The sequence below is a fragment of the Lissotriton vulgaris genome, unplaced genomic scaffold (assembly GCF_964263255.1).
Source record: "Lissotriton vulgaris unplaced genomic scaffold, aLisVul1.2 SCAFFOLD_655, whole genome shotgun sequence".
Lineage (NCBI taxonomy): Eukaryota > Metazoa > Chordata > Amphibia > Caudata > Salamandridae > Lissotriton > Lissotriton vulgaris.
Window position 1 is genome coordinate 201383 of NW_028242302.1, and position 16274 is coordinate 217656.

The 16274-nt window shown below is 50.2% G+C and overlaps 1 protein-coding gene and 1 pseudogene across 2 annotated transcripts in view; one reads left to right on the top strand and one right to left on the bottom strand.

Annotated features, from left to right (window-relative positions):
- Positions 1-249: 249 nt before the first annotated feature.
- LOC147669003 (uncharacterized) lies at positions 250-2513 on the bottom strand (annotated as a pseudogene).
- Positions 2514-12552: 10039 nt separating this feature from the next.
- Positions 12553-16274, top strand: part of MAB21L3 (mab-21 like 3) — a 94291-nt gene continuing 90569 nt past the window's right edge. For both annotated transcript variants that reach the window (XM_086948293.1, XM_086948292.1), the window contains exons 1-2: positions 12553-12615; positions 13167-13395. In XM_086948293.1, coding sequence (XP_086804419.1) covers positions 13321-13395 — 75 coding nt within the window. In that variant the 5' untranslated portion in view covers positions 12553-12615; positions 13167-13320. The remainder of the gene's footprint in view (positions 12616-13166; positions 13396-16274) is intronic.

The window sequence follows — 16274 nt, forward strand, 5'->3', positions numbered from 1 at the left end:
TGCACCTCACTAGGGCTACTAGTTTTGGTGCCCCTAATCTGTTGATAGGGGTGCTTTATTTGGCAGGGGGCCCTCTGGGTCTCACTGTCCTTCTTGTCCTCTGCAGCCCTGGGCTGACTAAGGCAAGGTAGAGAGGGGCAGGTTACCTGCTCCAGACTGGATCCCACCTGAGAAGGGTCCACTGCCATCAGAGGCTCTGTCAGGCCAGGCCTAACAACCTCTGGGGCAGTTCCTTCATCAGGGGTAAGATCAGTTCCCTGAGGAGGCTGATCTTGTCCTAGTGTCTGGTGAGGGGGAGATTTCTCTTCCTCCTCCATGCTCTCAGTTTGGGTCGAGTGATCCATCATTTCAGGCTTCACAACACACATATCAGTTTGAGTTTGGGCTGTGGCCATCACAGCCCCACCAACCTTTTCAGGAGGAGACTCAGTTTGGGTTTCTGCTGTTATCATAACAGCTTTGCTATTCTGTTTTGGAAGAGCTTCTGTTAAAGATGGGGCAGAGAGTTGCTCAGCCCTACCAACCTTTTCAGGAAGGACATCTTGGGTTGGGGCTGTAGCTATTACAGCCCCACTAACCTTTCCATTGGAGTTTACCATTCTAGAATAGATTTCCTGTTCAACCTCAGCCCAGGCTGAGATTTCTAAATCATTACCCAGTAGACAGTCTACAGGCAAGTTTGGTGACACTGCCACTCTCTTTGGGCCAATGACACCTCCCCAGCTGAGACTTACTACTGCCATGGGATGATTTGTCTGGATGCCATCAATGTTTGTTACCTGGTATGTGGCACCTGGTAAAAGTTGCTTAGAGGGGACTATACAGTCAGCCACCATAGTGATGATAGCCCCTGTGTCTCTAAAGGCCTCAACTTTCAAACCATTGATGATGGGTTCTTGTCTATATTTGCTCAAGGTATTTGGGCAATCAGAGAAGTTGACAAACCCCATGCCAGTCTCATAAACAAGATCATTTGGGGATGTGGACCTGGATAGGCCAGGGTCCACCTGGGCTCCAAAAGTAAACCCACCCAGATTCCTGGGTGTGCTCCCACTTCCTGGGGGATTACTGCTGACAGTAACAGGAGGCGTTGGAGCTGGCTTTGGAGGTATATTCTCTTTATTGCCATTCTTGGGACAACAGCTGTCTGTTTTGTAATGCCCAACCTGTTTACAGGTATGACAATAAGGCTTTTTCTGGGTTGAAGAAGTGTCTTGGGACCCACCCCCATTCTTGGAGTTTTGGGGCCCTGGGGAAGTCTTTTCTTTATTTTTATCCCCACCCTTTTCTTGAGGCTTGGTAGACTCCTTCTTCTGGTTATTGTCCTGATTCTTAGGCCTAATCCTGGTTCTGACCCATTTATCTGCCCTCTTTCCCAATTCTTGGGGAGAGGTCAAATCTGAGTCCACCAGGTGCTGGTGTAAGAGCTGGTTCTGACAACTACTTAGGATCTGCTCCCTCATAATCAAATTATACAATCCTGTGAAGTCATGTACTTTGCTGCCATGTAACCAACCCTCCAGAGCCTTAGTAGCACAATCTACAAAATCAGTCCAGTCCTGTGTCTGTGTCTTCTGGGTGTCTCTGAACTTTAACCTGTATTGTTCTGTGGTTAAGCCAAACCCATCTATTAGAGCACTCTTCAGGACTTTGTAGTTTTTAGCATCCTCATGTCTGACAGTGAGGAGCTTATCTCTCCCTTTCTCTGAAAAGGAGTACCATAAGATTGCTGCCCACTGTTCCTCAGGAACCTGCTGTACCATGCAGGCTCTCTCAAGAGCGGTTATCCACTTGTGGATGTCATCCCCTTCTGTGTATGGGGGCACAATCGTTGTCAGGTTTCTAGTATTATAGGACCTGTCTTTCTCTCTAGGATTATTGCTGCCACCAGTGGCATCTAAGCCACACATTTTCTGTTCCCTTGCTAAAGCAAGTTTAGCTTGGGCCAGGGCTAACTCTTCCCTCTCTATCTGGAGTTCTACAGCTTTCATCCTGGCCTTATGCTCTCTTCTCTGGGGGGAAGTCATTCCCCTTTAAGAGTTTCTGGAGACACTAGAAATGTGAGAATCCACTGAGGGAGATCTCACCCTTCTATTGCCTGTGGGAACTATGTTATAGGATCTGGGGAGGTGCTGGCCCTCTCCATTCCCTAGTAGGTCCATGTTGGCTTGGCTAAGCCTCCCCACTGGGACCTGGTTACCCCTCTGACTCTGAGCAGGCTCATCTACCTCTGAGCCTTCTTCCTCCTCTTCGTCTTCTTCTGGAGTTATCTCATTCTGAGGGTGGTTCACTCCATCTCCCAAAGCTAAGGGAGCTACACTCTCCTTATTTAAGTCATCCATTTCTAAGATGGCTATCAGGATAGGAATGGTGGGGTGTCTGCCCCTTTTTAGCCCTCTTGCAATGCACAAGGCACTCAAGTCTTTGTGGCTAAGTTTGTCATAGCTGGAAGTTGCCTTGGTATGGTCAACTGTCGTAGGGATAGAGCCTGAGGCTCCACCTGCGTCAGACATGACTGCTAGTGAGGTGCAAGTGGTGCACTTACCTACACTAAGTGTTTTCCTACTGTACCTTGCTAGTGAGTTGTAGTCAGGGTGTGCTAATCCCTTTTATCTACAACTACTAAGTTCAGTAGAACTTAATATGCTAAGCTTTTGATTTATATGTACCTAAGGTACTTGATGTGATCTTTCAATTTGATAAAAAGATTGCAATGGTAAAACAACAGCAAGCTCAAATCTGCACCGCTGCGCACCAATGTGAGAAGTTGGCCTGATATGTGATGTTTCCAATTCTGGAACCACCTTGTATCAGTCCAAACAATCCCTTATGGTGTCTGGTTGTAAATCAACCTTGTTAGACAAGCTATCCTAGGGGTAGCATGGACTAAGCAGCCTTAAAGGCTTAACTTAAGAGGTCGTGTTAAGCGAGCTGTTTTACCACATGCAATCCTGTAATATCAAATGAAAGGACACCACACAAGTATATATTATAAAAAATATATGTGTTTATTTCTAAAATAATCCCCAGTACTCTTTATGAGCAAAGTGGCACAAGCGTTAAATCAAAAGCACAGTATAACATATAAAGTTGCACAATTATGGATGAGGGCGGGTGGCCACTCAAACCATATATTAAAAAAATGGTATAAGAGATACCAATCGAACAGTGGTTAGGCCTAGGGCCTAGGGAATCGCTGGGAGCAGTCTGGACTAGCAATGCTGAAGTCGGGAAAAGCCAGCGGGTTTCGGGTGCAGCACGTAAAGTGCGGCTTGCACCAATGCAATGTCAATGGCGCGTAAAAGTTACACAAAGAGAGTTTAAAGATACTTCCGCTGAACCTAGAGGAACAAACCTTAAGACACAGACCCTAGAGGTGTGTACCAGTGTGGGAACACCGGCGTTGTAATGTTACCTCACCCACAGGAAGCAGGTGCATAGGGTCGAAGTGGCGTCGGGTTTTGACACGCAGGCTCTTGGTGCTTGGAGCTGAAGATGCTGCAGGAGATGGGAAGCAGAAATTTCCGGTGTAATCCAAGGGTGGATCGAAGTCGAGAAGTATCTGAAAGCAGAGGGGACAGAGTCTGGGTCACTCAGCAGTGACCAGGGTGGAACCAGGACGGAACCAGACAATGTCGGGCGCAATCAGATGGTTGTTGAGGAGCTTCTCTCTGCTGTCACGTGGGCTCTGGTGCATCTGCGACGTCCAGGAGCAGGTCACGATCTGTCCGACGCAGGTTCTCGCCGTTAGCGCTGTTGGCATCAAGATTGGAGCAAACAACACTTGGCAAAAGCAATTCACGCGGAACTGGGAGATTGCTTCTCACTCAGGCCAGGAGGGTCAGAGCGGGGGCTCCTTTTCACTGGAGCTGGTGCAAATATGGAGCAACCAGAAAAGCAAGTTGGTTTAAGGTTTTCGTCGGCACAGGGGCCAAAAGCCAGCTGGCAAGTGACCGGGCCAACGCATCGAGCCAACACAAGCAGAAGGGCCCCACGCAGCACTCGTCGAGTGTGGAGGGGTGAGCTTCGGTGCAAGAGCAGCTCAGGGTTGGGGCTTCTCAAACCCCGGTGTACAGCTTCGAGGGTTACTCCTGGACTGCACGGTCAGCGTCTCGTGGCCTTTTCAAGATGGCATGCCCCACGCTTCCGGTCGCCTCCACGGGTCTCAGCTCTGCAGGGACTGTGGATCGGGCTGGGAGAAGGCAGGCAAGCTTGATCTCGTTGATCTCTGTCGCTTGAGTTCCGGCGGGAACTGCAACAAAGCAAGGGTCGAGGTGCTGGATGGTGCCTGTATGCACAGGGTGGTCACTTCTTGACCGCAAGGGAGATTCTTCAGTCTTCTACGTTGAGTAGGATGTCGAAGGGTCCAGAGTTTCATTTCTTATGTTTCTTCAGGATAATCTGAGTTGCATTGGCACTGCTCCCACTCTTATTCGAATCTGGTGGGCTGGATTACCTGCTAGGTCCCCTCCTATGGGTGGGACCCAGGAAGGGGGTGGATACACCCCTTTCCTTTGATCCAGGCCGCGCTGGGACTGGGGCTGGTGTGCCCCAGAACCGGTTTGGCCGGATTATGCAAGGGCAGCTTTGTGCTCCCCAGGCAGTGTCTGGTTTCTTTCAAACCTCCCTGCTACAATCCACTATCTCCTGTCTGGGGTGGTGTGACACCTCCCTGCGACAGGTAACCCTTTGTCCAGGCCTCCTCTGCTGAGTTTCGGTCAGCAGCAGGAGGTCAGACATGTGTCTGTGGCAGAAGCATCCATTTTGTGGATCTGAGGCTCTTTTAAAAATCAACCCCGTTTTAGCAAAGTAACATGTCATCTCCCTCTAGAGGGGTGGAATGCTACCCCCGTCGCCAGGACTGGCGAGGGGGTAGTATTCCAATTCGTATGACACCTTACACAACATGTTTTGATAAAGCCAAACCAAAGTTAACATATACCCGCGAGGATTATAATGCACTTAATAGTATATGGTTTGGCATTATCCCGGAACAGCTAAGGTAATTGGTCCCGACAGCTGCAGACAGGCTCAGCTCATGCTAGAGTCCCATCTCACATTAAACCACGCACTCTGCCTCCAGGATTGTTAAGGCCTGCCATAGGAGTGGCTTATAGGTTTATATGTGTCCAGTTAGGTTGAGATAAAAGTATACTATATCTAAGAAAGGGGTGATTACACCACCTTGCCCCAGCTGAGTGATCAGCCAGTTGTGTCAATTTTAGAGAGCCAGCCAGGGGTGGCAAAAGATATGCTGCATCCCCTGGTAGGCCTTGGATGCACCTATGCCCTGGGCACCTATAGTGCTCTGTACAGGGGCTGATAAGGTGACCCAAGCCAATCTAGTTATGCACCTAGGGTACATGGAATCCATTTTACAGAGAGAGCAGATAGCCTGGGACCCTGATTAGCAGAGAACCAGGCCAACTAAGTCGAAAACCAGCTAAACACAAGGCAAAAAATCTGGTGTAACCATAGTCAGGTAGCCACCTTCCTACACACACAACTGCAAATCATCTCAGGTGCAATACACCGGAGCGAAGTATACACTCCAGAGCGATTCCCAGATGGGATGAGTCTATAGTGTATGACAAAATACGATGGCACATCCAAGTCCGCTCTCTCAGGCGAGACCAGCGACCACGCATAAAAGATAGAAGTAGACTACAGAGGGAGTCTAGTAAATCATATCCCGTAGTCAAAAGGGTGTCAAAGAGTCCGGGATAGAACATAGAATGATGGAGGTCTTCACGTCCAAACGTGGGGTTCAGTTCGAATAGATCAGAATCTGTATTGCTCAACGCCCGTATATTCAGAGCGGCACACGTGCACGATGTACAATGTCCATAGACCTCTGAAGGAAAGAAGTTCTGCAGGAATCGTCTATCCGTCGCCGCAGCGGTCAAACGTAACGTATGGCGGGAGTGCCCAAAATTTTGTTGGCCCCGCTCACGAACAAATCTGATTTGTTCACTGAGACCTGGGCCTGTCATGTTGAAGCCAAGGTCTAGAACTGCTATTTGACATAGAAAGGCACTGCAGGCATGCCCCTGTATATCGACACGATCCTACCGTCCTTGTCGTGGGCACCCCAAGCCAGTCCCAGGACCTAGGAACAGTGGACCCACGTCCCTTGTCTGTTAAACCAGCATAAATATGGGATCAAAACCCTGCTCCAGTTCGAAATTATTCTTACCCAAGGAAGGCGATGCACCTCAGAGAGCCACTGTGGGGACGGGCTGGTGGCGGCATGGCAGTCAGTTGCCCAGAGTTGAGGAAACATCACCTGAAGTCTGCATAACATGCTGGAGAAGCTGTGGCCTTGCCTTGTGCCTAGAAGCCTACCTATCTCCACAGAGGGGACGGTATAGTGCCAAGGCCCGCGGCGAGAAGACTGTCCAGAAAGAGAAGCCCAGCTTTGCTCCTGGTGTGTGAAGCCCCCAGAAGAAGCCGGCTGACATCAGGAGTGAAGCCAGGGCAACCCAAGCCCTGTGATGTCACGCCATCTGTCTCTACTATTCATGTAGCGAACTCCACGAAGAAATTACAAGCCAGAACGACAGTGAGCCTTCCAGGCACCCTTACAGCTTGGCTAAAGGATGGTAGTGCCCCTGGTACATATGGCATATCCTACTAGAGCCATCCTCATCGCCATTGCAGACGACCTCGCCTACTGCCCAGAGGCTGCAGCTGCTGAAGACGAGCACCTTTCGATTAGGCTTGCTGCACTCAGTGGTGTAACGAAACTTGAGGGGGCCCTCTGCAAAGTACATGGAGTGGCCCCCCTCCTGACTCACTTAGGAGCTCTCAGGCCAGGGTACTGTGCTGAGGGGGCCCCCTGGAGCTCAGGTGCCCCCACCCCACTGCGGGGGCTGCGGAGGCCTTTGTTACGCCACTGGCTGTACTGTTCCTCTAATAAACCTGAGTGAAATGAGGCTGTCGCCTGCGGAGCTAGGTCGCCGAAGCTGATGCTGCTGGTGCGTACCATCCAGCGCCGCACAAACCACGCCTCTGCTGAGCAGGTAACATACACCCTGAGATTGAAAGACTGGGAGACTGTGTGTTGAATGCACAAAGATAAACCTGCCGTTAGGAAGTTACCATTAACCTGCGGGGATTATATTCTTCAAGAACGGATTGCAATGCCGTACAAATCACCTGATGTAGTAATTGCTTAGCGGACTCGTACCTATGCAAAATCGTTGCCTACAATCGTATCTGATAAGTCACTATGGATACTGTGCGGGTGCCCCCTACGGATACTGTGTGGATGCACCCTATGAATACAGTGTGGTGCACCCTATGGATACTGTGCGGTGCACCCTATGGATACTGTGCGGGTGCACCCTATGGATACTGTGCGGGTGCACTCTAAGGATACTGTGTGGGTGCAACCTATGGATAATGTGCAGGTGCATCCTATGGATACTGTGCAGGTGCACCCTATGGATACTGTGCGGGTGCACCCTATGGATACTCTGCAGGTGCACCCTATGGATACTGTGCGGGTGCACCCTATGGATACTGTGCGGGTGCACCCTAATGATACTGTGCAGGTGCAACCTATGGATACTGTGCAGGTGCACCCTATGGATCCTGTGCGGGTGCACCCTATGGATACTCTGCGGGTGCACCCTATGGATACTGTGCGGGTGCACCCTATGGATACTGTGCGGATGCACCCTATGAATACTGTGTGGTGCACCCTATGGATACTGTGCGGTGCACCCTATGGATACTGTCTGGGTGCACCCTATGGATACTGTGCGGGTGCACTCTATGGATACTGTGCGGGTGCACCCTATGGATACTGTGCGGGTGCAACCTATGAATACTGTGCGGTGCACCCTATGGATACTGTGCGGTGCACCCTATGGATACTGTGTGGGTGCACTCTATGGATACTGTGCGGGTGCACCCTATGGATACTGTGCGGGTGCAACCTATGGATACTGTGCAGGTGCACCCTATGGATACTGTGCGGGTGCACCCTATGGATACTGTGTGGGTGCACCCTATGGATACTGTGCGGATGCACCCTATGAATACTGTGTGGTGCACCCTATGGATACTGTGCGGTGCACCCTATGGATACTGTGCGGGTGCACCCTATGGATACTGTGCGTGTGCACTCTATGGATACTGTGTGGGTGCACCCTATGGATACTGTGCAGGTGCAACCTATGGATAATGCGCAGGTGCATCCTATGGATACTGTGCAGGTGCACCCTATGGTACTGTGCGGGTGCACCCAATGGATACTGTGCGGGTGCACCCTATGGATACTGTGCGGGTGCACCCTATGGATACTGTGCGGGTGCACCCTAATGATACTGTGCGGGTGCAACCTATGGATACTGTGCCGGTGCACCCTATGGATACTGTGCGGGTGCACCCTATGGATACTCTGCGGGTGCACCCTATGGATAGTGTGCGGGTGCACCCTATAGATACTGTGCGGGTGCACCCTAATGATACTCTGCGGGTGCAACCTATGGATACTGTGCAGGTGCACCCTATGGATACTGTGCGGGTGCACCCTATGGATACTGTGCGGGTGCTCCCTATGGATACTGTGCGGATGCACCCTATGAATACTGTGTGGTGCACCCTATGGATACTGTGCGGTGCACCCTATGGATACTGTGAGGGTGCACCCTATGGATACTGTGCGGGTGCACTCTATGGATAATGTGTGGGTGCACCCTATGGATACTGTGCAGGTGCAACCTATGGATAATGTGCAGGGGCATCCTATGGATACTGTGCGGGTGCACCCTATGGATACTGTGCGGGTGCACCCTATGGATACTGTGCGGGTACACCCTAATGATACTCTGCGGGTGCAACCTATGGATACTGTGCAGGTGCACCCTATGGATACTGTGCGGGTGCACCCTATGGATACTGTGTGGGTGCACCTTATGGATACTGTGCGGATGCACGCTATGAATACTGTGTGGTGCATCCTATGGATACTGTGCGGTGCACCCTATGGATACTGTGCGGGTGCACCCTATGGATACTGTGCATGTGCACCCTATGGATATTGTGTGGGTGCACCCTATGGATACTGTGCAGGTGCAACCTATGGATAATGCGCAGGTGCATCCTATGGATACTGTGCAGGTGCACCCTATGGATACTGTGCGGGTGCACCCTATGGATACTGTGCGGGTGCACCCTATGGATACTGTGCGGGTGCACCCTAATGATACTGTGCGGTGCAACCTATGGATACTGTGCGGGTGCACCCTATGGATACTGTGCGGGTGCAACCTATGGATACTCTGCGGGTGCACCCTATGGATAGTGTGCGGGTGCACCCTATAGATACTGTGCGGGTGCACCCTAATGATACTCTGCGGGTGCAACCTATGGATACTGTGCAGGTGCACCCTATGGATACTGTGCGGGTGCACCCTATGGATACTGTGCGGGTGCACCCTATGGAAACTGTGCGGATGCACCCTATGAATACTGTGTGGTGCACCCTATGGATACTGTGCGGTGCACCCTATGGATACTGTGAGGGTGCACCCTATGGATACTGTGCGGGTGCACTCTATGGATACTGTGTGGGTGCACCCTATGGATACTGTGCAGGTGCAACCTATGGATAATGTGCAGGTGCATCCTATGGATACTGTGCGGGTGCACCCTATGAATACTGTGCGGGTGCACCCTATGGATACTGTGTGGGTGCACCCTATGGATACTGTGCAGGTGCACCCTATGGATACTGTGCAGGTGCACCCTATGGATACTGTGTGGGCGCACCCTATGGATACTTTGCGGGTGCACCCTATGGATACTCTGCGGGTGTACTCTTGAAAATGGGATAGGGTACAGTAGATGCTGCGGCTAGTGAAAAAGAACCCTCTTTCTAACCCCAACCTAGCACTGGGAAGCACTTTCTTTTTCTGTGGCTTTACATTACTTTCTTTTTACTAAGATAGGCTCTGGGCTGGACAGTAAATTATTGTGTATGTTTGAGTTCTGAGCTCCGTGCCCCTCCCTCCCTGAAAAACCCGTGCCTGCTCACCCTCACCGTCCTGAGAGTCAAGTGTGGAATGGAGTAAACTTAGAAGAGTTGTAGAGCTGTAGTAGGATGGATTCCAGAGGCAAACACCCCCCCTCATGGGTATGTCTCACTAGCCCCCACCAGCCCGGTGGTCCCCATAAAGGGAGTCAGACCAGAGCCCTCCATGCTCGCTGCTGCCCTCCAGTGTTTTTCAATCCACTGCCTACGTTAGCACGCCAAACCCAGGCCTATTGACTTTTCCAGTGCTTGTTTGGATGCGTTGGCCCTAACCTGCACGTGCACGATCACGAAGCACACCTGGATAGCACTGTCCTCGGCCCGGCTCCCAATCCCTGGGGGTGCCAGCATCAAATTCAGGGTATTCGGCAGCACCCAAAAGAGTGCCTGGGTGAAGGGTCTGGACTAACTTCAAGATCTAGCGCCTCACTGCCGACCTTCTAGGGCTTTGACCTTCCCCTCCCATCTTTACATAGCGCCGACATAGCAACCCCGTAGCTTAGCAGTAAATGGTGGCGCTGCACAAAATAATCAGTCCACACAAGTTTTGTTGGGAAAGAGTTTGCTACAGGTTTATTTCATACAAGAAGTATGCCGACGTGTTGGGTTAACTTACGGGCGATCCAAGGGCAGGCAGTGGTGCCTAACCAAATCTGCCCTGCCCGCCTGATGAGCCAAACTGCACCGTGGTCAACTCAAATGGTGCTACCATTTATGTGGGGATTATCCCCCTTAAATACCATGGACCACCAGTCCATCCCTTTACTCACGCCTTTTGAGGGGCCGAGCGTGTCCAGGAAAGCCCCCAGTTGCTCAGGCTTACAACCGCCTTAAGGACTGACGGGGCGTCAATGATTTTATCCAGGGTCCTGCCGTAAAGACACCTGGGGGTTTGGCATAAGGCACCCCTCTGTGCTCCTGAAAGCGTACCCCTATGTAACATTCAGCCTCCGGATCATCCCGTAACTCCGCCTGCAACGCAAATTCATACTTAATACGTTCTCTTCCTTTGCCCGCCGGCACGCAGGGTAAGCGGTTCGGAAGGTGACAGCATGTTCAGCTGGGAACAAAGCGAATGGCCAATGGGTGAGGGCAGGTATCAATACTTGACCCCAGCCCACGGCGCACCAGAAATGACGCTGCAGAGACGCTGGACATAGGCGGGACTCCCATGGAAAGGGGTGTGCGGGATATGACTAATGTGGCACTAAGGGGAATATCGTCTTACAGGGCCCACTGCGTGCGATGCGGGCAGCCGTATTTTCCCTGTACCATTTCCCGAGCAGCAAACTACCCCACGTAGCATTTAAAAAAAAATACATGTGTAAATAAATAAAGAATATATTTTGCCCATACGTGTCCAATGTTTAAATACATATTTATATTGAGTGGGCGCATGAGACTTTCCGAGTCGCCCGTTTCAAGCTTTAGCGGTCCAGAGAAGAAACGTGTGTGATTTCGAAATCTGAAGTTCTTAACCGTACGAGTGTTTTTTTTTCTTTTCAGTTTTATATAGCGGTAACTCTACCCGAAGGTACTGGAGCGCTTTACATGAGCACCAGTTACGTTACAAAAGGACACATTCCGTTTTGGTAAACACGGGGGCAGATTTACAAGCCCCTTGCGCCACTTTTGCGTTACTTTTAACATAGGACGGGGCAAATTTACAAGCCCCTTGAGTCATTTTTGCGCTGCAGTTGCGTCACTTTTTGTGATGCAACAGCAGCGTAAAAAATGCGGCCCATTTAAAACGTGATGCATCTAGGGAGATAAGTCACATTGTAAAGCCCTGCATCAAATTTTACCTGCGTCAGGTATGATGTATGCAGGGTGGGCGTTCCAACGCAAAAAAGCCTTGTAGAAGTGACGCAGTGAAATCTACAAGATTTCACTGAGCCACTTCTAGGATGTCACTGTGTCAAATTCTTACACCTGCTTGAAGCACAATGCGGATAGGCCTCCCCCTGCATTGCTGGAGTTGCATCGTGCTTGCGTCAACACGACTCCAGCAATGCGTGACTTTTGCGTCAACAGATGCGTCAGAATTTCTGACACATCTATCAATCCTTGCACCATGGTGCACTGTATTGTAAATACAGCGCATCATTAGTGGCGCAAGGGTTTCTCACAGTGGTGCGGGGAAAGTGACGCATCTTCACAGATGCGTCACTTTCTTGTAAATCTGCCCCCACAAGTGATGCAAAAGTGGCGCAAGGAGCTTGTAAATCTCTCAGAGATGAAGTGATTTGCCCAGAATCACAGGATGTTGAGTCGACGCCGAGGCTCGAACCTGGATCCCCAGTTCCAAAGTCAGCAGCTCTGTGTGGTGGGGGGGGGATCTGTGCGCACTGCATGCTGGGATCCAGTGTGCTCACCAGCCGGGGCCTGTCTGTGTGTGAACTGGAGCAGCAGCGATCAGAGCCAATCGAAGCAATTGATTACCTGGACTTCCCATGACACCCCGGGAGCCCGAGAGCAGTGAAGCCCGCCCGTGGCCTGTTTACTGTAAAGAGACGGGGCTGACTGCGGCCGGGGCCAGGGGAGCGCGCTGTTTACTGTCAGCACAGCCACAAGTAAGGAGCAGAGGGGGGTCACGAAAAAGGAAAGGAGAAAGAGACAAAGGCAGGGAGGCAGAAACAGAAAGGAGAAAAGGAAGGGAAAGAAGAATCACAGACAATATAGATAAAAACAGATAGTGAAAGAGAAGAGATAAAGAAACGGCAGTGAAGGAAGGAAGTGAAAAAGAAGAGAAAGTGAGAGAGAAGTAAGACAGGACAAAAAGAAAAGATTTGAAGCGAAAGAAAGAAGGAGATAAGGAGAAAAGGAAGATTAACGAGAGAAAGACGCAAGATCGTGAGAAGAGGAGAAAAGGTAAGGTAAGTGGCATCGGGAGTAAGATTGTGAAACATAGGCTAAACATAAGTAAGCAACAGTGAGGAAGGAAGAAAGAAAGTGAAGAGAGTAAGAAACTGAGCGGAGGCCGTAGGGGGAGGGGAGAGTGAGCCCCCGAGAGGCCCCTGTGAGAGGGACCGTCCGTCGCCCTCCCAGGCTGGGGTGAGAGTCTCACGGGGCACACCTGCATCCTCGAACCCTCAACCGGGCTTTTTCTGTCTTCTCTGTTAAGAAGCCTCTGAGCGTCGAGGGAGGAGCTCCGGCTGTGCAGTGCCCGGCTGTGTGTCCTTCCGGCTGTGCTGTGCCCGGCCGTGTGTCCGTCCGGCTGTGCGGTGCCCTGCCGTGTGTCCGGCCCCTCCACCGCCCCAGCCCCGCAGGCAGCTCCGATGTTTGGGTCGAAGGAGCGCCAGGCCATGAGAGGCATCACCGAGGAAGACCTGGAGAGCTACCTGCACAACAAGGTGAGGGGGCAGCCTGTCTGTCCGTCTGTCTGTCTGTCCTTTAAGCACCTGCTGCGCCTCCGCCTGTCGCTCTGTCTCTCAATACCCGTTGGCTGTTTGTCTGCCTGTCTGTTTTGTCCCTGTTTGTCTCTCTGAATTATTCCCTGTCTAGTTTTCTCAGCCTGTCCCTGTTTGTCCCTATTTTCTGTCTCAGTTTGTTCCAGTCTGACCCTGTTTGTCGCTGTGTCTCCCTCCGTTTTCCCACTGTGCTTGCCTCTATCAGTTCAGTAAATCTTTATTTCGATGATAAAAACCATCATAAAAATACAAGTTATAAAAATTAATTTACATTACAATACTGAACTATATGTAAGTTTAAAAACAGATACATAGCTAATAAAATTCATATAGAGAAGAATACAGATTGTATGTACATCATAGCTTAATCCCGTGTGTTCCGTAGCCTGACAGCAATTTTTAAAAAGCTTACCACAGATAATAAAGTGCGAGTATCATTTGCTCTTTGTAAATAGAGTAATGCAGCTTTAGCATGACGCAATTTTTTCTCTCTTAAAATATCGAATAGGAAACTGCGCCTAGGGGACTGATAAAATGAACAAAGGAGAACAAAATGAAGGGTGTCCAGCGGAGACCTATTGTGGCAGCCGCAGGCCCCCTTCTGCTCAATCGTTACAGTAAAACCAGAGGGATAAGATAATATATTATGTAACAAATTGAGCCTAAAACAGCACATTAAAAACCTGTCCTGCTGATTGTGAATCAGCCATGAGTAGGGTTCCATACCCTCCCCGTTGTCAATTAAGGAATGGGCCACTACTGAACGCTTTGATGACTCAGTGCCTGCTCTGATCATGTTATAATTTTCCAGCAGCAGTTTCCTGACTAATGATTTACAATTGGTGGCAATCGTGGAGGGATTACTAAAAAGAGTATGCTGGCCAATGGACTCTAGTGTGTTTTTGACAAAATTTAGCCATGGAATATGCAGGCCCTTATCCCTTTGCAGACAATCTGCAACAATTTCCCTACTCAATCCTGCCTCTGGATTAATCCAGATTCTGAGCCATGCCATAATTGGCCTCATCTTTATCAAATCTGTGATGTATTGGGTACCAAGTTCCCTATGGGCAATCTCATCTGGAATGGCCTGAGAGATCTTTAGGATTCTCCGGAGAAATGTATCTTCCTCCAACTGTAATCTTTTAGAGTCCCTAAAACCCCAAACCTCTGCATCATATATAGCCTTTGCCGTGCTTGCCCCTATCTTTCTGTGCCAGACTGCTCCAAATTGTTCCAATCTTTCTGCATCAGTTTGTGTCAGTCTGCCTCTGTTCGTCACTGTCTTTCTGCTTCAGTTTATTCCAGTCGGCCCATGTGTCTTAAGACAGACTTTTTTTTTAAAAACACTTAATTAAGGCTGTTGAGTCAATCCACAGTAGTAAAAAAACGAATATAAGTAATGCACTTGTGAATAACAATTGTCACAGTTAGCATATCAATCAGTACAAATAGGTGTACAGTAGGATTGCGCAGTAGAACATTGTGGATGATACAGTAGGAACATTTTCTAATAAGACAACTCCTATGTAAAGTAAATTCAGCTAATAGCACGAAAATCAAAGGTAAGATAAAAGAGACAGAAATCATAATTACTAGATTGCAAGACCAACATAGCAACTCAGCTAGTGTGATGGCGAGCATGACCGTTGACAACAACCACATTACAGCTAAATCAGACAATGGCCTGTTCCACCCTATTAGGATCTGAACTATGGGCAGGAGCCCACACAGGCAGGCGATGACGTAAAGGTCCCAGGAAGGAACCGAGCACTGTACTAAATCCCTGAACCACAGGCAAGGTGTCCCCTGTGCCGAAAGTGGCGATGGGACCCCGACTCACCAAGACCCTGCCCCAACGCCTAAGGGGCGGAAGTGTGCCACAGTAAAATCAGCGCCAGAATGGGTGTAAGGAAGGGTGTCCCATGATCTAACCCACCCCGGTCGGTGTGTTGGGATGTAGGGACTGAGAGGGCGCCTCCTGTGCTTTCCCAGCGATATATTGGCGATATAGACCCCAGATGTCCGTAGGGCAGGAAGAGGCCGGGATTTGCTCAGAATATTCCACACTGTTCACATTGCAGTATGCCACACTACTGAGCCATGCTTTGACCGTGGGAGCACGTCGCGAGCACCAGAGCAGCGCAATTTCTCTCTTGGCCAGCAGGAAGCAAATGGATGCTAACTTGCGAGTTTTGCAGGGGAAATTGGACACGTAACCCAGCAGTGCAATTTCCGGCATGACAGTCAGTGACAGATCCAGTATATCTCCCAGAGTTTTGTGCACCTTAACCCATTAGGTGTGCAGCTTTGGACAGGTCCAGGAAAGATGAGCAAAGTCCGCCTGAGGGGCGTTACATTTGGGGCAGGTGTGGGGTCTGGTGGGGTAAATTCTGTGGGCAAGCGCCGGTGTATGGTATAGTCTTCGAAAGAATTTAAAGTGTATGAGTTTGTGTCTGCTATTCATGGAAACCTCTCTGGTCATGGCACAACACGCTTCCCACTGGTCGTCAGAGATCTGTGTGCCCAGATCCTGTTCCCATGTGGCGCGAACCGCCTCATCAGACGATGGGAGTGAGGACAAGCACAGCTTGTAGAGTTTGGACACCACGTGAGCTCCCGATGTGTTCTGTATGATGGATGTAAGTGCCGGGGTATCGTCGGGCGGTAATGGGAATGTGGGAAATGTAGCCCGCAACAGTGCACGCACTCTCGCGAGCACGAATGTGTCCATAAAAGTGCGCTCGGTGAAGTGGGGATCCTTGGTTATAGGGAAAGCATGGCCATTGGGGAACAGATCACCGATCGTACTCAATTGGAAC